The following is a 25,531-nucleotide window of genomic DNA, read 5'->3' on the forward strand; positions in this document are numbered from 1 at the left end:
TTGCAGTTTTTTTCATAAACTTCATTTCTGCTGTTGTTAATCTTTGTCTTTTTGTTTTATTGTCCAGATTTCGCTTCCATACATTAAGACTAGTAGGGCTAATGTATTGTATACTTTTAGTCTGGTTTGTTTTTGAACTAGGTTTGGTTTAAATATAGAGTTAATTATACCTGTTATTTTTAAATATTTTGCAATTTTTACGTTTATATCTTTTTCATTTTCATATGTGATCATACATCCTAGGTAGTTAAATGAATTCACCTGTTCTAAGATCTTGTTATCTATTACTATTTTTGTTCTTGCTGGATCTTGTCCTTTAAAGGCCATAGTTTTTGATTTTTCTGTTGATATTATCATACCATAATCTTTGGATATCTCATTTAGATCTAAAATAGCTTTCTGTAAGTTATCTTCAGAATTTGTAATTATTATTTGGGTTGTCAGCAAAAAGGAGAATGTTTAAGTTCACTGTAGGAGAAAGTTTAATTCCTTGATGTAAATTTTTATTCCATTTTATTATTTCATTTAAATAGATATTAAAAAGAGTTGCTGAGGGGGGAACAACCCTGTCAGACCCCTTGGTTTATCTCTCTCGTATATGATAGCTCTTGATTTAATCTTATTTATATTTGATTATTTTCATATATACTTGTGACAGCTTTTAGGATATTATTTGGTATTTGTCTTTCTTTTTAACTTTGTCAAATGCATTTTCAAAGTCAATAAATGCAATATGTGTTTCTAAATTGTATTCTCTTCTTTTCTCTATTATTAATTTTAGGCAAAATTAATAATAGAGAAATTTAGGAAGAAATTTAGGTCTATACATGATCGTCCTTTTCTAAATCCATTTTGTACTTCTAAAATAAGGTTTTCGGAATATTTCATTAGCTTGCTATTTAAGATTTGATATATATTTTAATCTTTATATACATTTCATCCATGATCAGCTAAAATAAATAGCCAAAGTGCAGATGCCATTCTTTTCAAATTATTAATATTGATTCAGAAGATGTATGCAAGCCACATTAAAAAAAAAAATCATTTAACAAAAGTCGAATACATTAATGATACAACATACCTCTCCTACTACTACTGACTAACAAGTTTAATAAACAATATTTCTGGAAGGGTGACTCTTCAGTCAGAAGTATATTATAATATTGAATGCGTATGATTTTTCACGGGAGTGTGATATCACCATATTTGCATGAATCATAGCACTGAAAAATGACACAATTCATAAATGCTTATTACAAAATCACTTCAGTTTGGTTATTTACAGCAGAATTAAAGGCTACTGGAACAGTGAGCCTCTGTAGCTCATTCAGTATAGACAAAACCCTTTGGTCGGAAAGACCCGAGCTCAATTCCTGTCAGTGATGCAAGGAACCTTTATGTGGTCTCTTTTGATGAAAGGTGAGTTAGCTGGTCTCATATGGAGGTAGGGTTTTTTTTCCACCTGGAAACTTGAGTATTTCATCCTCCAGAACAGGAAAACCAGCCCCGTGAACACACACACATTTACAGACATGGGACACACCAGGAGGCATAGAGCTAACCATCTTATCCTCGAGTTATGGTTGCAAACACTTGGAAAAGTCGTAGGTGCTTAAGTGCCTGTTACGACCACTAATAGGATAGGACTGGAACAGTATACTCGATCATGCGTACCCTGCCTGACTGGATAAAAGGTTAAAAAGTGAAACAACCCCATATCATACCAGCTAACACCTTTGAAAAGTCATAATGCTTTTGAATATCGTCGAAAGAACTGAAACATAGGTCTCACCAACAGAGCAATTCAAAAGGATCACTTCTACAGCCAAGTCATAATTGATGCAACATGCACCCTTCAGTTGGAAAATGACTATCTATCTAGAGATATCTTCCAAAAAAAGCCTCTTATAAAAGAGGCTTTTTTTTTCAACTGAGGGAGTTAGCTGGTCTCACATGTAAGTAGCAAGCAACGTAACTCCTTTCAGGAACTTTAATTATTTTGTAGGAGTATAAACCCAAACTGTTAGAGAACACAAGTACCTAACAGACAAAAATATATTCGGGGTGGAATGGAGGCACTGTGTGAAGATAGATATGAGCATCTATATGCATGTAAATAAAGTCATGACTAACACCAAACCAAAGTTGTCAAAACTAGTTCAGAAAAAGAATTTAATAATCCTATTATAATGCTGTACAAGGTGAGTATAATTCGATGGGACTTAATATTAACTCATGATATTACAATAAATATTTACAATACAGAAAAGATGTACAATTTAGTAACAGCAATGATCTTTGTTAACATCATATATATAAACAATCATTCAGATGACTCACCGGTGGTGTGTAACATAACATTACTCTGACTTAAATATCTGACAAAGAAACTAAAATTAAAGACAGTGGCACTATAGATACAACCAAGTAAACTATATAACATTTCAACTGCTACACTGTCAGTAAAAGACAATTTTCATCTGGCAATTAAACAAAATCTCTTTAAAAATACTTTTGCAACAGTGTTTTACATTTAAGCAAATATTTACAATAGGTAAAACAATGTTTATAATTTGCAAACAATTTAATAATTGTGCCAACTGGAGTTACACAACATGCACATACAACAAGCATTTTTTTATTATTATTATTATAAAATCAAGAATGAAGAAACCAACATGACAAACATATGTTTCATACTGCAATTTGTAAATATTGAAAATATGTATGCAAGATTTTGCATAATTTGTGACAGCTAACAAGTGACTTTCCTTCAAATAATTAAAACTCTTGGTCAATAAATAAACACATCTTTAAATGAAATGAACCAGCCATTTAATCATTTTTTTTAAATTTTTTGCAAACTAAAAGAAAATTAAGTTAGCTAATTAACCTTACATTAAAATTACTTTCAGGTTTAGATTTGTGTCTCAAAACATCAATACCTTTTAATAAAGAAATATTAAAACACTATTAATATTATATAGTAACTATTACTATACTGCTTAACCTTAGAAATGAGTCAACATTAAAGAACAAGTTGATGAATGCTAGACTGACAAAGAATTGGAGACTACTTCTAAAAAAACTTGTGATGGAACAAAAAAAAACTTATTATACCATCAAATGAAAATACTGCGAGTTTCACAGAGGGGATATCAAACAAAAAAGGAGACATGCCATATATGAAGAGACTTCTTTATCATAGCCTAATAATTTGTATAAGAAATACACATCTCCATAGCTAACAGCTTTGATGAAAAATTACAAACATAAAAATACTTTGAAAATGGATATGATTTGTGGGGAAAAAAGAAACTTATGGCCAATGATTTTTAGGAGCTATTTTTATGCATTATTTCATATAAACATATGAAGATGAAGACCATTAAATAACTTGCTAACAAGAAAAAATTTTATCACATTTACAGAGAGAGAGAGAAAGCAACAAACAGATGTGAAGAGAAGAGCATATAAATGCCATTAAGCTAAATATTAAATGACAATTTTGGAGCACTATTTTAAGTGTGGCAATTTTTACAAACTTAAAAGATAATAGAATTTTTAAAAACTCACAGAACCAACAAAATTATCCATGTCTGATAATATATCTTTAAAAACAGATCCCTAATTATCATAATTTGCAGTAGCCAAACTGTATAAATAAGAAATAACAGTTTAAGCAGGAATAGAATTATTTGAGTCAGATACAAACATTTAATTTTTTTGTTGTTGTTTTTTCCTATTTGTGAAACAAAAATATATCCAATAATAAATGTGCAATGATGGAATAACTTGTTAATAAAAATTACAATCATAACTAGACAAGTTTTGGAAGTTTTTATTATTAACTTCCACAGAGAACATGTTAATAATAAATTTATGAGTTTGCAGAAATTGATCATGCTGTTAAATTTATTTTCACTTCAATTACAGAAAGAAAAACTAATATTTGATCTAGAGAAGGGAGGAAAATACATACACAAGCAGCAGAAAAGCAGGGCTAATAAAATAAACGCAGGGGAGAATAACAGCATTTCTCCAAAATTAATAGTAGCACTGTTAATTTTTTAATAGAAAATGCTTAATCATAAATTATTCTCCATTCCTTAATTTCTTCCAAAAATTGAAGCATATTAATTTATAATGAAATACATTATTGTACATAAACAACTGTAAACAGCTGTTTACTTACATAATAAAAAAAAAATGTAAAAAAAAATTACATTTTTCTTCACTTAATACTGATTTACAAATATGGAGGGGAGAGGAAATAAAGTATCAGGAATGAGATTTTTAAACAGCTAAGATGAAGGAATAAAACAAAAATTTAAATATGGTGGCTGTGAAGAACATCACTGAATAGCAAACAAGTTTTTGGTGATTTTATACAGTTGATTAGCACTCCAAAAAACGAGGGGGGGGGGAATTGTGACACTTAACAATTTTGAACCTGATTTTCCAGTACTGCGTGAAGATTTTTTCATCCTTTGTGCAGTAGCAATACTGACATAAAGTTCAATTCAATGAGGTAACATATCTTAATACTATTTTCAGAGCATAAAATATCAAATGGCTTTAAAAATGGTACCAAGTGTTTGCAGGTACTTCCAAATTCATTATTATCACAGTATACATAAATAATAACAATAGCAACTACTCAGATGTTAGAATTAAAAACTCACTCAACACATGGACTTAATTCAAAGAAAATATAAACAAACAAAGTATATTCTAACTGGCTTAAAACATATCAAAAAAGCAGCAACCCACAAATGCAAGTTGACACACAACCCTGTTATGTCACAAATACAGGTGATTTCTTTGCTGTTAGGTGATTAGATACATTATGGTCAGATGTTAAATTAAAGCTAATTTGTGGAATGTGCTCTTATTTGATGATTCTACGTGGTCCACTGAATGAGTACAAATCTTTACATAATCTCCTAGAGATAATATTTAGTTAATCTCAACAAGTGTTCAAGAGGAACGTTATTATACAGGGGGAAAAAAAAAGCATATATTAATATAGAAAAATCACATAATACCTGCTTGGATGGACAATAAACAACCAAACAGAAATAGTTCATATTTTAAGAGTTTATGCAACTCTCTTTTTAAAATTTGCTAATATTAACATTAAAAAAAGTAAACAAATGAGATCATTGTTTTATTTTCTAGTTCTGATGATCATTTTGCATGTCGAGCAATCATCATCAGATAATTATCATCTCCTATAGGGGCTTGTCTGAAATAGAAAGAAAAAAAAAAAGGATTATAAAACTTAATACAGTTAGGAAGAAAACATACAAAAATTTATACAACAAAAATCAAATTTAAAATATTGATTTCTTTAAAAATGATAATTCAACAAGATTAAATAATGAATATTATAAAAAAAAATTAAAAGCTGAAGTAATTTATTTAGTTCTGCTCAAGCCGACACATTCAATATAAAGCATTTACAGATTAATTATAATTGGGTTATATAATGCACCATTTTTTTTAAAAGTCCAAGCCTATTGAATACAGGCATATTTTCCCAAAGGTCAAATTCCATAAATGGTAGAAAATTATTATATATATATATATATATATATATATATATACGCTTCAAGAAAAAACAATATAGAAATAACAGGATTTTTATTTTTTCCAAATAAGCAATAACTATTTCTTGTAGAGAGGCTTATATGCTGGTTAAACATGATAACTAATAATTAAGGAATTGACAACGTACACTAGAAATATAAATTAAATAAACTTTAATATATACTTTCCGATATTTCGGCAAACGTCACGTTGCCATCTTCTTGGGAACTTAATACAAAGAAAGTGCACGCAAGTACTACATAACAGCAAAATGAGAAACGAAGCGAGGAAGATACCGTTTTCCTAAAGTCCTGATGATGCCCCCTGGTGGGCTATATTGGTAGTTCTTGGCCTTTGGGCTGAAGTTCTTCTAATAAATGTTTCCCAAATTTGGGGCAGTCTCATGCATCCAAATTTGTTGAGGTTTGGCATGTTCCTAAGGGCTGAGGCTGATTCCATGAATAGTCTTTCATATTTGAATTTGCTGCGGTGTATTACTGTGGCTTTCTTCCATCTTATTCTGTAGCGAGTATCCAGAGAGTGGTCTGCAAGCCCAGAGCGGCTGTACTGGTGAAATCGGATGTAATCCTTGTGTTCTGCTTGTTTGGTCAAAGTAGAACAATTTACAGCTGCAAGGGACCTGGTATACGCCAGGTAGGTCTAGGGGAAATGGTTGGTCTTTAATGGAGCGGATAAGGGATGCCAATTTTCTATATGGTCTGTAACAAGTGGTCAAGTCGTGTTTTTTTAAGATTTTGTTGATTTTTTCCGAGGTGCCTCGGATGTAGGGAATGGTGATGGATTTAGAGTAATCTTTTTTGTGAGGGGGGGGGGGTGGATAACTGGTTTAAGCATTTTTTGGATTTTTTTTTTTTTGGGGGGGGGTAGCCATTGGCTGAGAAAGTGTCACGGATGTGATTTAGTTCAGTGGTTAGGGCTTGATTATTTGAACAGAATATTTCTGCCCTGTTGAATAGTGTCTTAATAACTCCATATTGTTGTGAGGGGGGGGGGGGTGATGGGAATGTTGGTGAATGCCTGTATGGGTGGGTTTTCTATAAACTGAGAAAATCAAGGTTCCATCAGGTTGGCGGGTGACTAGTGTGTCTAGGAAGGGGAGGTTATTGTTTTTCTCTTTTTCCAGGGTGAACTTGATTCTAGGGCGTTGGTTGTTTAAGTGTGTTAGGAAGGAGAGGAGTGAATCCGGACCATGTGGCCAAATAGCAAACACATCATCAACGTAGCGAAGCCACATGGTAGGTTTTTGTTGGGCTGAGTTTAAGGCTTTCTCTTCAAAAGTCTCCATAAAGAAGTTGGCCAAGGGTGGGGAAAGTGGTGAACCCATGGCTGTCCCCTCTATCTGTTTGTAGAATTTTTCCTGCCAAACGAAATAGCCTAAGTTCATTGTAAACTGAAATAGGGCTGAGATACCAGGAGGAAATTTAGCTTGGATTAGCTCTAAGGTTTCTTTGAGGAGGGACATTTGTGAATAAGGAGGAGACGTCAAAACTGACCATTATGTCATTATGTTGGAGTGTAAGGTTTTCTATTCTGGCTTTGAAGTGGGCTGAGTTTTTTTATCTGTGATGGTGTGCTGCCAGTATAGTGTGAGAGCGCTTTGGCTAAATGCTTGGCTAGTTTTTAAGTGGGGGAATCAATGCCATCCACTATGAGACGTAATGGCACATTTTCTTTATGTATTTTTGGGAGCCCATATATGCAGGGGGGGGGGTCTAGAGTTATATGGTTTTAGTCTGTTGGTAATCTCCACAGGCCAAGAAGTGACCTTCTTAAGGAGCCTATGGAGTTTTCTAATTCTATACACTGTTGCATACGAATTTTCTACTGTTGGAAGCAGTGCTGCAAGTCATCAGGTGTTATCTGCTTCAGTAGCACTGCCGTTTTCTCCTTTACCTCATCCACTGACTGAAAATGGGTGCCCTTCAATGTGGATTTCAACTTTGGAAAAGGTAAAAGTCGCATGGAGCTAGGTCCAACAAGTAAGGTGGATGGTCCAACACTGGGATCTTCTTATCAGCTAGATACTGCTTTTACAAACAGTGCAATGTGGGCTTGAACGTTGTCCTGATACAGAATCCAAGTGTTATTCTTCCACAGATGGAGTCTCTTCTTCCTCGCTTGATCTCTCAGCTTGGCCAGAACCTCAAGGTAATAATGTTGGTTAACTGTCTGACCCTCTGGTACCCATTCAACCATTACCACACCATTGATATATAAAAAAAAAAAAAATCAGCATTGCCTTCCGTTTTTTGACTTACTTATTCTTGCTTTTTTTATTCTCGGTGACATGGGAGTTTTCCAGTGCATCGATTATCTCTTTGTTTCTGGATCATACTGGAAAATCCACGTCTTATCACATGTGATGATCTTGAATTTCACAAAGAATTTGAGATTAATGCGCTGCTTGAGTTCAACATTAAACATTAAGCAAAGCGACTTCACACGTGTTTCTTTTATAACTGTCTACAGACTAACCACGAGCAACAGCGAACAATGATTATCTCAACTGCTTCTAGACCCTTCAAGGTCATTCACGGCGCAAGCACATCCCACTTCTACGAGTATACGATTCACAGCGTACCTTGTCTCATTATTTAATAGCCACACCTCATATATGTAGGTACATTTTATTCCTGACTAAAATAGTTACTGATAATCAAATAGTTTTTGACAGTGACATATCTCAAAGTGATTAAAAATTATTGGCTTTAATGGGACTTGGTTGCAAAGGATGATATAATTCCTTTACATATAATTTCTCTATATTATATTATTATCTGAGACTTCCAGGAAGTTAAGGACTCATTGAGGGAGGCCATACATTATCCACACCAGAATGAAAAAGCCATTGAAAACCTATGATTTTGAGGGGCCTCATTTCAAAGGACAAATTGTAGAAATTATTCTCCAATCAATTCAAAAAGATTTCTACAAAACTTTGAATCACTAGAAAGCAGGCCATTGGATAGTAAAACTACTGTAGCAGTGTTGGCTCAAGTACTTGATAGGAAACATTGGCGTAAAGATATTAACTTTTGTGTGACATCTGGAAAGAGTGAAGTTAGAGCATTACCAATTAGGCTTCAGTTAAATGAAAGATACAATTCATGGACTTCAGATATACTAAATTGAGTTCAACAAATGCTTCAATTTTTCAGAAAAATTGAAGCATTTGATGAATACTGAGTACAATACCAATTTCAAAATGTAAATGAGGATTTTAACAAATGAATCTAAACATTAACCCAAGACAAAAACCCTTAAAGACAAAAAAATTTCTTTGTTACTATTTGTTAAAACTGTATGTCTACTACTACATGCTTTAATCAAGCAAAATATGTTGATTTGTGGCTACTTAGGAAATGTCATTCAGTAATAGACACAAATAGTAAAGAAAGAAGTTGACATATTATGTTAGATAAAAACTTAATAAAAAATTATCATATACATTTTACTTATGTTTTATACACTTGTACAATAAATATGTGCTTAATAAACTGTGTGTTACATACTTTATTTGTTGTTCTTATTCCAAAAACATTATTACACTATGAGGTAACAGTATCAGTAAATAACATTTTAATTTTCTTTTCACATCCTTTTAATTTTAAATTTTTCTTGCTAGCAAAGAATGAGTACCAGCACCTACTCTTTTACAAAAAAAAAAAAAAAAAAAAAAAAAAAAAAAAAAAAAAAAAAAAAAAAAGGACTGCAAAAGCTGCTGCCATTAATAACTGCCATATTAATGATAAGAAACTGTTGAACTGACAGCATCAATGCTATTTCTGTGAAAAGCAACATGAAAATTATAAAATGTATATAATTACTGAGATCATCATCATTTATTTATAATTTTACAATTATAAATAGGGAAACCAATCAAAACAAATAAGTAGTCTGTGTACACTAAGATGGAACTTGGAGGTTGTTACGACATGAAGGAAAACCAGGCTTCTCTGTCATATGCTGATTGACAGATCTCTGATGCAGAGAGTTGGGGGGGGAACGGGGAGAATATTGCCGATGTATTTCCAATATGGAGTTCAGGGTCTGCCTCTTTTTCTTTTTCCATCTGTAGGGGCATAGAGGACCAGAGCATCAAAGGGTACAGAGGGTGGATGTCTGAGTTGGTGGCTGAGCCATTTTATTTGGTTTCTTTGAACAGTGCTGACATGTGGTCTTCCCGGGAGTAATCCAGGACATTTCTTAGACAAGTAGTTCCAAAGCTATTTATAATATTGGTTGCTGCATTTTTTAAAGACGAAGATTCGTCTTTACAAGTGCATACTGTAATGAAATAAAGTTTGTTAATGTCATTGTAACAAATTTTGGAATCTTTTAGACTGAGCAAGGAAAGCAAAAAAAAAGAACGAGTGTGGAAAAGCACCATCTCCCAAAGCATACAAAAAAAAAGTTTAAAAAGCAAAGAATGTCATCAATGATGTACATTACCAATATCCAAGTAGTCTTTTCAAAATAGTCCCTTTTGATCAAATGAACAAGTGAGGCGACAGAGATTGCATTTTAAGTTAAATTAACACAAACTGTTTCACTGCCTATTTACAGATATAAAATTTTTTTCTGAAATGTTTTGTATATTTTGATGCTGTTGGCACACTCTCCCTCGATGAGTCTTTGGACTCCCTAGAGGTGTCACATAATAATAATAATATTTCAAATGATTCTGAATAATTCTTTTATGGTTTTTAATCTTTTCTGATAACATTATCCATTATATCATAGCTACAACAAATCAAATTTCAAAATGTTTGTATTTATCCACCATCTTTAAAGGAAATCTGTACATACAGTTCTTAAAAATATATATACATACATATAAAATATTAATACAGTTGACTCTTACCGTAACAAATTTATAGGGATATAGAACTAGTTTGCTAAAGCAGATGGTGAATTTATTTCTGCATAACATTCTATCTATGGAGGCTTGTTGAGATTTTCCATAAATTTGCTGTAGTGGCATAACAGAGCAGTAACAATTTTAAAAAATTTTGCAGATCATTTTTGTTCGCAGGCAGCTTCTGAGAGATTCTCTGAAAGAAGCCAACAATATTCAGGCAGCATACTAGAATATGATCTTTCTTGGAACTAGTCTTTTATAGTGGTTATGTCATGAAAGAACTTTTTGCTGTTCTTATTGTTTACTGCATCCAAGCTGTATCAGAAAGTATCAAGATCTGAATCAAGAAAATGCATCTTAAATGACATATAACTTTTGAATTTATAGTATCTTAACATTCCATCCATAATATTAATGGTGTAGTCAGATTCACTGTCAAGATGATTCTGCATTTAGTTTATTAAAAATTATGCCCTTCTTAATTGTCTGTATTTGGGGGGGTGGGCTAATAAACACCTTATTTTATTTTAGCTTCACTCTCCTTATTTAAGGATTTAACAAAGCTTTCAAACCAGTTTTAATGTTAAGCAGCAGGAAGAACCCCCCCCCCACACACATACACAAATCCAGATCCACAAGGGGCTCATTTGAAAAATTCTATCCTGGAATAAAATCTTGCTTAGCAGACTAATCTTTGCATATTAATTGCAGCAAATCCTTACACATAAAATTTCAATGTGCCAAATCACACTGAAATTTTGTGTAATCAAAAAAAAATGAAAATTTCAATCCTAAGACATTTAGCCAGAGATTAATTGATTAATAAATTACTCAAAACATCTGTTGGATTTCTGCTCAGGACATGAACTAGTCAATATTGACATCATGCTCCAGCATAAAGATGTGCATAAATTCAAAAGGAGAGAATAAAAAGAAATACTGTAATTGATGATAGTGATATCATCACACTCTTCCAGAATGCAGAGGATTTGAAATAGGAAGAATCACCATTTAATTCTGAGCAAGAGACAAATGAATATTGCATGAAAGTTAAAAAAAAAGAGAGGAAGATTTAAAATTTAAAAATGCTATTTAAAAAATTTTAATTTTTTAAAATAACATTGAGAATCTTTAGATTGGAAGAGCTGAGACTGTCAACAAGTGATTAGTAAATAAAAGAAGATATTTGAGTAGAGGTTCTAATTCAAAGTTTGAAGAAATACTAAATGAAAGTTTCGTCTTCTGTCTAAAGGACACCAGATCTATTAATTAATTTATTGGAAAAAGCGATGGAATTAGTAAAATCCGAAATTGTAAAGTGACTTAACATGAGGAACTCTACCTTGATACTTTTATTTATGAAATAGTAAAAGAAACCATTTCTTTCTCTGGTAAAAAGTTATTTGTGTATCATATTGAACTGCATGAGGTAAGATTAATTATACTCCAGTGAAACAGGAGGGTGACTGAAAAAATAATGTATGCCAATAAAAAATTAAAAAAAAAAAAAGGATTCAGTGGAAGTGAAGAGGTAGTTTTATATTTTCAGAAAGGCCTAACAAAGAAACTGATTCTAATGAACACATGTTTGTAGAAATTTGTTGTGAAAACAAAATGTCCAGTCTGATAGACATGTTTAAGTATATATTATACAACACAATAATAGAATGAGTCAGAGAGTGAATGATTTTCTTCTTTTAAGATAAGGAAATCTCTAAAGTGAAGACTTATTTTAGAAGGCCTTGAATCCAATTAGTTTTGTAGTTATTTATGTAATTTTATTTAAAATATATATAACGTTTTAGTTTCATTAAATGTATATATTTTTTTATTTGGTCTTGATTCAATTCATTTCTTGGATTCTAAAATAATAGAGGTAACAGTCATTGCACCAATCAGATTGAACTCTTGTGTATATTTACTAAACAATTAAGTATAAATAATGATCTTTACAGAGATATAATTGGTGCAGCTGACGTAATAATAAAAAATAAACACTGTACACCATCTGAGGGTATCAGGAATTTGATGATGATGAAGTTTCTAGAAAGTAAGCCATTAAGTGCCCTGAGAGAATACAGAGGAAAATGTAGGAAAGCTAAGTTTCATGTAAAAGTAACTAAACGAAAGTCATGGGAAGATGGGTAATTATACAATAGCAAAATATTCTGGAGGCTATTTGAGAAAACAGTACTATAAAAGGAATCAGAGATAAAGGTGTCATAAGAACTGAAGATATTCTGGATGTCATGAGTCATCACTCTGAAAGACTGGTAAATGAAATAACCATGACAGAATAGTGGAATCAACCCAGAGAAAGGAAGTCAAGAGAATATTTCCAGTACTGAGTTTTCAAGTATTACCTTTTCAATGCTATGCATTATATATGTCTGCAAGGAGATGTGCTTTGCATTATGGGATACCAAGGCAAGTGATGTGAAGTCTTACCACCTTTACCACGAGTTGTCCCAGTCCTGAAAATACTTCAGCCGCAAACTTTGTTTGCTTACACTTGGATAAAAGATTAAACCAAGTATATAATTTCTTGGTATCTTTAATTTAAAGATTTCTAAACACTCTAGAAAGACAGCTGGAGTAGATTAAATTCAGACAAAAATGTCAAATATGAAGGCATGAAAGTTTTATAGCTATGCTGCAAAATTCAGAGGGGTATGTAAGAGGACAAATTCCAGGCAATTAGAGTAGAGTTGTCATAGAACCCATCCATATACAGGAAAACAGTGAGAATTAAAGAAAATTTTCCACAGGATATTATAAGTAAGATTTCCACAACCAACTTGAGAAGAGGCTCATTGAGAAGGGACATTAAATCTGATTAAATAAATAAAAAAAATATATATATATTAAATCCAACTCTTTACTTTATGAATATAGCATTATACTCATATGTTCAAAAGATTAAATGCATTCTCAATGAAGAACCTAGAGAACAAATAAAACAAGGGAATAAATAATACAACACAAAGAAGCTGGTATGATGTGGAAGTAGCTGAATGGCTTATATGGAATAAGAGAGAGAAATTAGTCACTAAATTATATACTGTTCAAACCAGTTTTACTTTATGTATCTGGGTTGGAAATGTGAACATTTAATCAAAGACTAGAGACTAATCATATGAGAGTTCAGGAAAAAATTAGGAGAGTGAATAGATGACATCAATGAAAGAATAATATTAAAATGAAGCTATTAGAAAAGAACTTGACATCGCAAGCATTCAAGAATGTGTGGCAGAACTAATCTAAGATGGCAGTTCATTTAAATAGAATGTAAGAAGAAAGGATAGCAGAACAAAAACAATCAATGCCAGTTCAATGACACAGTTAGCTTATTAGAAGACCTAAATGTAAGACCTGACAACATTGGAGACCTAACCAATGCCTAACTTATTTTAAAAGAAAATCTGTTAATAAGAAAAACTACAGTAATCCCATAATTATATGATCACAGCACAAAATCAATTTGCTAGTTGGACAGATTGGTTAAATGAAGGTCAGATAGTTGAGATCACCGTATGAATAATGTACTTGTGTAGTGCTATCACAGTATCCTGTACATTCCTTGAGGAGTACATATAAGGAAATGATGAGTACTTACTCAGAGCCATATTTTGTCTGCCTATAAATATTAGTGAAATGTTGTTTGTGGTCTTGCTCTAGCCTAATAACACAGCTCTTAACAGCTTTCAGTGTTTCCCAAAGAGTCTGTGAATCTTCAATGACAAACTCAGGATGGCACAAAGATATATGATCTCCTGTATATACTGCTTGACTCTCACATGCATCTAAAAGATAGAAAGAACCCAATGATTTAAAATAAAATTGAATACAGAAAGAAACAGATATTGTCAATATCACTTTCTAAGTAATCCAGAAATATTTATATTTTAATTTAAAAAAAAAACGTTAGATTCAAATATATTTTTTTTACATAAAGTATACTCATTATAATAACTACGATAACATGATGGACATACCTACTAAAAAATTCCATAGCAGTGCTATTTTAGCTCACAACTATGATTAAAAATTTGTTACTAGCAGATTGTCAAAATCTATTCCTCAAAATTTTGTTTTGTATATATTTTACATTTTTAATTACATCTTCCTGATATAACAGCAATATCTAAGAGCTATGCTGCAATGACCACAGATGCAAAAGGATGTCACCATAACATACACAGGAGCCTAACTCTGCTTCATGTTTATACTGATTGGCTGTTGAAACCAACAGGACAGAATAGTTCTGTTCGGAATAGTGCTGAGGAGCACTACACAGTTTCTTATAGTATTTTGTAGTTTTAAAAGTAGAAATCAAATCAAATATGATTACCTATTACATAAATGATTTTAATAGGCAATAAAGCTCCTAGCTTTTATTATTTCGATAAAATCTGCAAGATTTTGGTAAGGAGTTAACTACTGTTGTAGTTTCCAGCCAAAATGCCAATGAAACCCTTACAGTTTTTAAGTTATAGTAGTACATGATTGTATATCAAACTTGAAGAGAGTAATTCTTTTTTGTATAGATAATATTCACAAGGCTTTAGTTTGCTTGTTTGCTGTCAATAATGATGTAATGCAAATTGTTAATCTACCTACCAGAATTACAGATAATTACTATCATTCTCCCAACACCATGGACCTTTTCTTAATCCTCTCCATCCAAACACACCACTCTCCTCTTGGCAACTCTGACCATAACTTTGTCCATGTTTCTTTTTCTATAGATCATCCTTCTCCCAGCTAGCCTCATATCCTATGGCACTACAGTGGCACAAATTGATAAGGTAAGACTTTTTAAATTTCTATGCCTCTTTTTCATGGTCTGATGATTGTTGCTACTGTCCTGATCCAAGCACTTTTGTTAATCTAATTTAATAAATGAATTATTCTTGCTGGGATGAGTGTCTTTATTCCCCATTCCATCTCAAAATCTCTGTTACTTATCCAAACCCTGGTTCCCCAACAAATGAGCTAAAGTAGTCCAAGCTAAAAATGTAGCATAATAGACTCAATGGCTCAAATTAAACTACCCCAGCTTGTAACAACTGCAGAACCATCAGCAAATTGAAAAGAGACTTTGCAAGGGCCAAATGCACTAAGCTTGTTTTCTGTTCAAATGGTAGAAGAGCCTTCTCATCTCTTGCCAAGGCTATTGAGTAACACTTCTGCCATACTATGCTTCCATCTCTCTCTCTCTCTCATCATGATGGAATAACAGCAACATTTCTAAAAGATAAGGAAGACCTTTTGTATCAGTCTTCCCCTCTGATACTTGTTTAGATGACAAAAGACATCTAAACAAGCATCTGATCTTCCACAAACCACCTTCAGTATGTCTTCTCTGGACTTTGGGCAGAAGGACACCAGAAAAATACTCAATAGCCTTGATACTAATAAGTCCTCCAAGCCCAGATCATATCCCTCCAGTTGAACTATGAGCTTGTGCTCCAGAATTAACACCCACCCTATATCACCTTTACAAGCTATCCTATATCTGACATCTACCCAATAGCATCAAAGCAAGCTTTCATCCAGTCAAAAAGGAAGATAAAAGTCAGCCATCAAACTACTGTTGCAGTGACCTCACCTTAATACTCTCAAAAGTGATGGAAAAGGTTATCAACAATCAGCTTCTTCACTACCTAGAGACCCTTGGATTAATTAGCAATCACTAATATGGATTCCATTATTCTTTTTCTACAGCAGACCTCACAAGCTTAAATTTTGGATACAGACCATGGCAAGATTTGAAAACTCTTATGTGATCGCTCTTGATATTTCCAAGGCATTCAATTGAGTCTGGCATTATAGCCTTTTTTTCAGGCTTCCCACTTTATGGTCTCTCTCCTATCATTTGTGAGTGGATTGCTAGGTTTCCCTCTAATTGTTCATTGCATGTCATGATTAATGATTTCTCTTCAGATTTTTCTTTCAATGCTGAAGACCCCAAGGTTCTCTGCTTCACATTATGCTCTTTCTTCTGTACACCAATATCTTTTGTCACTGATGTCCAATCCTATTTATAGCTTTGCTGATAACAGTACACATTCTGTTCCTCTTCATTCACAAAATCCTGTAGTTAGTACTCGGATGACTGAAGTTTCAAGAGCTTATATAACCAATGCCTTAAAACCAATCTTATAACCATTCTCAAGCACAATTCTCCCTTATTTTCTGGAAGAAGGGCCATGCCTCACCATCAATCTGATTGCACTCTGCTCATTCAAGATCACTTTTCTCTTCCAGGATAGACTTTCATGTCTAACCTATCCTAGCATTATCCCATCACATCTATAGCCTCTCATGTCTTCAAAAAGCTCGATTTTTTTTTTGTTGTTTGTTCTAAACATTTCTTCTTTTCTACTCAACTCCTAACACTTTCTAAATTTCACCCAGATGTGAGAGCAATGCTCCAAACTATGTTCACATCAGGGTTGCCTCAAAACTTCTCAAAATGCTAGAATGTTTCTGGAAGAGAGTTTACCAGATGACCCTTCTCTCACCCACCTCCTCTCTGGATGCTTTCCTATAAATATTTCCATGGATGCTGCTGCATCAAACTGGCCACTACCTTTCCTCTAATAATGTACAAATACAAATGGCTACTGATTAACATCCATACACTGTTCAACTCCAAGCTCACCAAAACAACTTCTTCTTTCATTCATATTGAAACAGTCATCCCCATACTGTTTTCCCCCAATGCATACACCTCAAGCTCTTCAAGAAACACATTAGTGGATTCCTTTCTTCTATCGCTTGTCTCCACACTCATAGCACTGTTGTGTTATATGTCTTAAGATCTTCCATGTATGATATTGACATAAAAAAAGTTCTATAGTTGCTGCACTGAATAAATCAGAAGACCTGGTTGTAAGGTTGAATTCAGGAGAACTGGAGTAGAGCATTCATTATATCTGTCTATAAAAAGGAAATTTTTATTTATTTTTATATTACTTACACAAATGAAAGGCAGTAGGGCCTATAGCAAATAAATGTCATGTGAGGGTGAAATAAAACTGCTTGTGAGAATTCAAGAAATTTCCCTACTGAGTATTTCAGGTAAGATTTATATAAGTATACTTGAGAATAGTAAGAAAAATTGTGAGCAGTGAACTTTTCACTTTAATGAGCTGTTTCTATAGTCATGTGGAGTTTGCAAATGTAAAAGTTGACAGTCATGTTTAATTACATCTGAAAGAGTGCATCCATTAAATCTTAATAAAACTATGCATTTACTGAGTGACACAATACACATGCCAATATCTAAAATCAGATAAATTATTCACATTTTTTTAAAGCTAAATTTTAATAGTTTGTGTTGATATAAAAAAAGTTCTATAGTTGCTGCACTGAATAAATCAGAAGACAATCTGATGTACTGAAAATGTTGTAGGCTCTGTCCCATAATGCTTTTATCATGTCTATTTTTTGTAATGGATGAGGTGTGAAGCAGAATCTCTTGTGATTCTTACATCTGTATACTGAAAAGATCAATCTTTTTTCTTCCTCAAATACTTTGAGAAGGATGTCAAAACAGGGTAATTTTCTGTGATCTTCCAGTTCAAGAGTGAATTTCTTATTTGAGACAAAATTGTAGTGTTGCTTTGTAATTGCAATGTTTAAGTAGCTTCTTTCCCAATGTATATGAAATTGAGGTTCTTACATCTTGCCATAAAGAAACCAGGAGTATATAAAATTCATTATTATTGTTGTGGAATTGGCTATGAAAGCCAGACAGGATGGTCTGGAGAGATATGCATATCTGAGCACATAAAGGACATTGAGAAGAAAAGAAAATACAGATCAGGATAAGCCTTCCACACAACAAATACAGACAACCATGTAGTTTGGAAAAATCAGAAATGCCATATATATATATATCATTACTGTTTTATAAGAAAATTTAAAGAAGCCTCAGATATGCTCCATATTATCCCCACACAGCATAACAAAAACCAAGGTTTAATCTACACCAAGTCTGTTCTGCATTCATGAAAAATCTAACAACTATGGAACTGGACACGACCCGTTTTTTGCCAGAGTTGTCATTCTTTTATATGTGCTAGCTTGTTGAAGTTCTTATAACATTTGTTATGTGTAATTAATCTTTTCTAGTCTTCTTTAATACAAGTTTTGTACTCCTGATGATGTAAGTCTAACGGTACACAACTTGGATTATATTGTTGTTGTTTTTTTAAATAAAATTTATTTCTGTTTAGAAATATGTGGTCTCTATACCAGAAATTAAATGAAGAACTACACAGATCATAAATAACAATTGAACACTGGAGAACCCTGCCTTACACCAGATTTAACATCAATTTTTCATAAACAGAGACTGGGTTTACCCAAGTGCAGCAATATGAAATGATTTTATATTACTAAAGTCATTCTAGTTTGGACTATACCTTATTTCATGAACAGAAGAGTATTTTAGGTTAATTTATGCATTGTAGTAAGACAGAAGCGATACCACTTATTACAAAATTAAAGTTGGAAAACAAGTTAATCTACAGTTCTTTTCATACTAATTACATAAAAACTGGCTTAAACATGAAATCTTACCAAGTAGCTTGTCCAACATATCTATGTTATTAAGAAATATTGTGTGTATCCTTTCTACCTCACGATCTGAGTCAATATTCACACGAATATCAGGAGGAACACTTGCTGTCACTGGACTACATCCTGGTGCAACTTCATTTGTTGCCTTACAGCTACAGACAAATATTAAAAAAGTTTCAGTATAGGCTATACAGAATATATATATATATATATACACACACACACACACACACAACAGGGTGAAGTGAAACATCCTACCACAGTGAATCACACCACTGTGGTAGGATGTTTGTGAAAAGTACAGAACTACTAGAACAGGGCTGTATCCTTTCAGTTAAACCATTATTTTTCAAGAGAAAATGTTATTTGATTATCAACATGTTAGTCCCAACCATATGATAATCACCATGCTTATTAGAAGACTAAAGTGGCCTGATTATGTTTTGTTATGTAGAGAAGGATTTCTTGTTCCAGAGTATGAATGTGATCTCCAACCTTTTGTGGGTAAGACTCTCATTAAAATAAATAAATAATAATACATAGTTAAGAATTAAAATAACATACACTTATTAATCTATATTCTGTATAGATATGATAGGATGCATCCAGAAATACTCAGGGATGGTACTGTTTTTATTTTTCTTTACAATACAAGGCTTATAACATTGATTATTCATAAAGGTATTCTGATCTAATCCTGTGGCCTCTTCTTTAAGAGGGTTGCAGCTGATGAACAGTCTACTTCCATGCCTCTCTATCTCTTGCTTCTGTAAGATTCTTGCCCGTCCAATCTTTGATGTTGTCTTTTCATTGCAGTCGGGGTCTTCCTCTCCTTCCCTCCATCATCCCCTGCAATACTATTCTAGGAAGCTCTCCAGAAGAACCCCTCATCAAATGTCTTGCAAACACTATTTTTCTTCTTTGGATACTAGCCATATAGTCTCTTTTCATTTTCAATCTTTTAAAAACCTCTTCATTGCTCACTCTTTCAGTCCAGCTGATATAAAGGTATTACTTAAGGAAATTAACAATATTTACTATATATTAAATAGAAAAACTTAATTTTTTTTCTAATTAATATATAGTATACATTGTTAATTTTCTTTAGTAATACTGTTACTCTTTTTGCAGGAAGGTAAGGAAAAAAGTATGAATTTTTTTGGAAAAACCACAGTTTGGATTTTCCACAGTTTGGATTTGATTAGAATTACAGCTGAACATAAAGACAGTATGCATAATAGACTCTTACTATAGCAACCATAATTATAACACACCACCAAAGTTTTTTAATGAAAGTTTCATATGCACACCGCTATTCTCAGAAAATCCACCCATTCACAAACCTATTTCAGAAGTCCTCAAGAGTTTCCTATGGTGAAAGTTGACTATTATGTTTACTAAATGTAGTTAATTTCTAGCTTGGTGGTCTGTTTTATTATTATTATTGTGATAATAATAATAGTTTTGGATGCTTCCATGGAGTCCAAAAACTCATTGCAGGAGATCCAAACTATCCACACAATCTATTATATCTCTCCTTGAACCCATTACCAGACAAAGCACTCACAACCGACTCTGCCAACCCATTCCACTCATTCACAGCTCTCCAAGCAAAAAATCTAGTCCTCGCATCACTGCTAACCACAGCTTTGTTCAATCCAGGGTTGATCCCCTTTTTCTGGCCCCTCCAGTCAAGTGCTGAAACATTTCTGCACTTGACTTCTATTGATAAAAAGGGTTTTATCAATCCTATAAAACCCTTTAAGCAACTTAAATGTTTCTATCATATCCCCTCTTTTTATCTTATCAACCAACTTCTGCAATCCACACACTCTCAATCTTCATAGGGAACATTTCACAGACCACTAACCATCTTGGTCACTCGGACTGGTTGAGCCATCCTAGTGAGGGATTAAGTATGTATTAATGACTGTAAATCCATGTGTGTTCACGGGGCCGGTTTGCCTGTTCTGATGGACGAAAAACCCGAGTTTCTGGGTGAAAAAAACCCTCTACCTCTGTAAAAGACTGGATAACTCACTTTTAGACAAAAGAGACCAGATAAAGTTCCTCGGGTCATGGACGGGAATCGAACCCAGGTCTTTCTGACCAAAGGGCTTGGCTTCGTCTATACCAACTGAGCTAATGGGAAATGGTTAAATACTGTTAACTAGATCTGAATTTGAAGAGTACCATAGAAAAAGTTTAAAATGATCAGCCATCAGAACTGTATCCTTTCTGTTAAACCATTATTTTTCAAGAGAAAATATGATTTGATTATCATCATTTGGTTAAATGACAAGGTTTTTATGAATGAATGCAGTCTTCTTGTCAAGCAAGGAGACCTAACTGCTTATGCATTAGGTCTCCTGCCTAATGCATAAGCAAGTGACAAAACTGTTATGAAGCCAAAGAAATTAACAGCATTATTAGTACTTTTAATTAACAGCAGAGAAACAAACACTACACTAATTAATAAACCAAGTTATGCATGAAAACTAACATATACAGCACAAATATATATATATATATATATATATATATATATATATATTTTTTTTTTTTTTTTTGGCTAAAGATTCATCAATTGTCAAGAAATCTTACCAGAGCCAGTGGCCATTCAGGAAAGCACCTGGATGATATTCTTTTAGCCTATTTCTATTTGTTTGACAAACTTTAGTTAAAATATCAATCCATTCTTTTTCATCAACACAATTATTAGCCTGAACATATAAAGCACGCTGAGGTTGAACAACCTGGAACATCTGGAAAAAAGCCATTTTCTGCTGTTAGCAAATGAAATTTATGTATTGTTTGAATAATAATAACTGAAATAAAAATTCTGGTCTCTGTTAAAAAAAATTCCTATTCTAATTTATATATTAAAATGTTCTTAATGTAGCGAAGGAAAAAATATCCTAATTTTGAAAATCCCTTAATGCAAAGAAACAATAAAAAATATGATAAAAAAGTTATTCTATGAAAATAAAAAAACGGTCTATTCCTATTAATGTCCAAATTGCAGTTTACTAACAAAATATGAATTAGATATAGCAAAATATGTGAAACTACATTTTTTCACTGCTTCAATGCATCAATAACTGTCAAAGTAGGATGTTAACAATGAGTACACCTCATGTGGCTTTGAAGTTAGAAATCACCTTAAGTTTTAATTTAATAGCAAGGCCATCATTTTAAACTATGAAAAATCTAAAAAAAATGGGAAGAAACCATTATTAACTGTAGGAGTTGCATGTAGAGCAAGTAAAAAAAAAAAAATGCAATATTTTACTTAAATTGGAAGAATTAACAAGAGTTCACAGATATCCATTTTTAGTTATACAAGACAATTACAGTTATAGGTTATCTATCAATTAAGTAAAAATAATATTAAATAATATATCGGATAAATGAGAGTTTACACTTATGAAGGACAACTAGAAATATACACTTCAAACTCCTCCAGTAAGCCACTGAAATCATATATTATACCTTACTTGAACAGCAAATGAAATATTTCACTAGACTTAACATATGAAAATGCTTGTGCACACAAATACTAACAAAAATTTTAATTTTTTAGTAAACTGTACTTATGTTTCACAGACATTATGAGGAAGTAGCATAGAACAAGCAAAAACAAAAAATACTAAAAATGACAAACCCAAAGGCTACAGAAAAATCTCCCAAAACTGAAATGGGCATATATATATATATATATCATCATCATCATCAAATTCCTGCCATGTACCCTCAAGGGGTGTACAGGATATGATAGTACTACATGAAAAAAATTACATCATTACTAACTTCCGATCTACAATTTTCCTCCAAATCAGTCAGTTACGTGTCAAGACTCCAACATTATTAGATCTTATATTTCTATCGTCTAAGACACTTTGTACTGTATCAATCCACCTATATCTTGGTCTTTCTCCAGGTCGTTTTGCAGCCAACCTGGCAGAGAACACTTGTTTTGCTAATCTTTCTTCGCCTATTCTGTTTAAGAGACCATACCACCTGAGATTAAGTCTACTAACGCATTCCTCGAAACTGACAATGTCAAGTTTTTTCCTAATATCCTCGTTTTTAATATGATATTGCCTTTGATGCCATCTGTTCATGCTTATAATCTTTCTCAGGACTCTCATATCTGCGGTCTCTAGTCTTTGGTCAAATGTTTTACTTCTGACCCAGCTCTCAGATCCATAAGTTAAAACTGGTTTGAACACTGTCTTGTATACAGCTAATTTAGTATTCCGACTAATTTCTCTCTTATTCCATAAGAATTTATTCAATTGACTTCCCACCATACCAGCTTTGCTGATTCTGTTGTCTATTTCTATATTCAATTTACCATCTTCACTAAAAATCGTGCCTAAGTAGCTGAAATGTTTTACTTGTTCCACAGGTTCTCCATTCACAACACAGTTGACATTTTCAATGATTCTGCCTATTTTCATTGTTTTTATCTTTTTATTGCTGACCTTCATACCATATCTATTACAACAGTTATTCAATTTAGTCAGAGAATCTTGCAGAGTTGTAGCGGATTTATTTAGAAGTATAACATCGTCTGCATAAAGCAAACAGCTGACATTAACATCTCCAATTTTGATATCATGTTTAATACCACTTTCCTTCATAATGTGATCCATATAGATAATGAATAACAGAGGGGATAATGTACATCCTTGTCTCACACCAGATTTAACATTAAACCATCTTCCTGTACTTCCTTCAATTCTAACTGCTGACTTACAACTCAAATAAAGACTCAGTATTGCTTGATATAATGCCCCCTTGACGCCATATAACTGTAATGTATTGAATAGCTTCTCTCTTGGCACCTTGTCATATGCCTTTTCCAAATCGACAAAACTTAAATACAGATCTTTGTTATGTTCCCATGTTTTCTCGACTATTTGTCGTAAAGTGAAGATCTAATCCTGACAGCCTCTGTTTGGCCTGAATCCAGCTTGTTCTTCCACAATTCTTCTCAAGTATACTTGCATAGATCTTGCCAGGAACACTCAGTAGGGAAATACCTCTGTAATTCTCACATTCAGTTTTATTTCCCTTTTTATATATGGGTACTATGAGAGCTCTACTCCAATCATTGGGAATTCGTCCTTCTGTCCAGGCTTTCTGAACTATGCAGTGCAGCCACTGTAAGACTTTTATACCACCATACAAAAAAAAAAAAAAAAAAAAATATATATATATATATACATATATATATATATTTTTTTAAATGACTAAGGAAGTTCATTACAGCCTCGTCTGATTCTTTGAAAAGGCTTTTCAAAACAAGAGCCACTTTGGTGTAGTATTTTTTTTTTTTTTTTTTTTTTTTTCATCTAATTCCATGTTATGTTATTGGTACAGGGGCAGCTTGTGAATAGGCACTGTGGAACTGCAGCACCCCTAATTTTTCTAGATATATAAATATATTTATTTATTTATAATTGCTTGTAATATTTAATTTTATCATCAACAATCCTATACAATTCTCTTATTTTGTATAAAAAATAATAAAAATCCATCTTGTAGCACTTAGGAGGGCGAAGGACGTTAGCAGCACTGTGTTTACCATGGTGTCATATTGCTACATGCACAAGCATATGCACGTCACAGTGAGATGCAAGCTATTAGCGTAATGTGGCACTGTCCATTGCACAGTTCCACTGTTGTTTATATGCAGTTTGCGCCAGCAGTAGAGTGTTCGTAGTGCTTATCATGTTTACTCCGTTTCTTTAAATATTTGGACATTACAATTAAAGGATTTAATTGTAATATCCAAAAATTGTAAACCCATTCCTTTAATCGCAATTAAAGGAATGGATTTTATTTTTAAGTAATTTAGAATTATACTAAACTGTATAATTTTATCGATAATAAACAATATTTTTTCATGTTTAATTTTTTAAAAATTTTTACCATAATTTTGATATTTTATCCAAACACATATACACTGTACTTACAGTGTGTATGTATATTTCGAAAGTTGCAGCACCCCCACGATTTCAAGCCACGAGTCGCCACTGTATTGGCATGACCTTCCAGAACCTGATATGTCTGTTCTAAGAAATTGTATATAATCTATATGTTCTGAGGAACATATTTATAACCTGAAGAACAATTTATAAACGTCTTTCAGTATATCATGTAAAACAGTACTGAAAGTGGTTTGTAGTGGTTTTTATCTTCTGAGTAATCTATAATCATTCTAAGCTTTTTTGTTATAAGGTACTGTGACTGTTGTCTTGGTTGAAGGATTTAAGGCAACTTTACTTAAGCTCTATACAGGATTCTTTACTGGTATCAGTTGTTTTTCCATTATTCACAAAATTATCTTTACTGATTTAAAATCTGGTAGTCAGAAATCAGGAAACCATGGATTATGCTCTGTGAGCTAGGGTTTTGATTATCTGGAGCTCCAGAAATATATGTTAAGAAATCACC

The 25,531-nt window shown here is 32.8% G+C and overlaps 1 protein-coding gene across 1 annotated transcript in view; it reads right to left on the reverse strand.

Annotated features, from left to right (window-relative positions):
* Positions 1-2,153: 2,153 nt before the first annotated feature.
* The window catches only part of RasGAP1 (Ras GTPase activating protein 1), a 210,612-nt gene continuing 187,234 nt past the window's right edge, over positions 2,154-25,531 (reverse strand). Inside the window, exons 18-21 of the mRNA XM_090414179.1 lie at positions 21,671-21,831; positions 19,067-19,218; positions 14,091-14,277; positions 2,154-5,248 (exon numbers count right to left, since the gene is read on the reverse strand). Of these exons, the coding sequence (XP_090270305.1) occupies positions 5,191-5,248; positions 14,091-14,277; positions 19,067-19,218; positions 21,671-21,831 (558 nt within the window). The 3' untranslated portion in view covers positions 2,154-5,190. The remainder of the gene's footprint in view (positions 5,249-14,090; positions 14,278-19,066; positions 19,219-21,670; positions 21,832-25,531) is intronic.

The sequence above is a fragment of the Typopeltis vanoorti genome, chromosome 24 (assembly GCF_054136105.1).
Source record: "Typopeltis vanoorti isolate ZY-2024b chromosome 24, IOZ_Tvanoo_1.0, whole genome shotgun sequence".
NCBI classification, from domain to species: domain Eukaryota; kingdom Metazoa; phylum Arthropoda; class Arachnida; order Uropygi; family Thelyphonidae; genus Typopeltis; species Typopeltis vanoorti.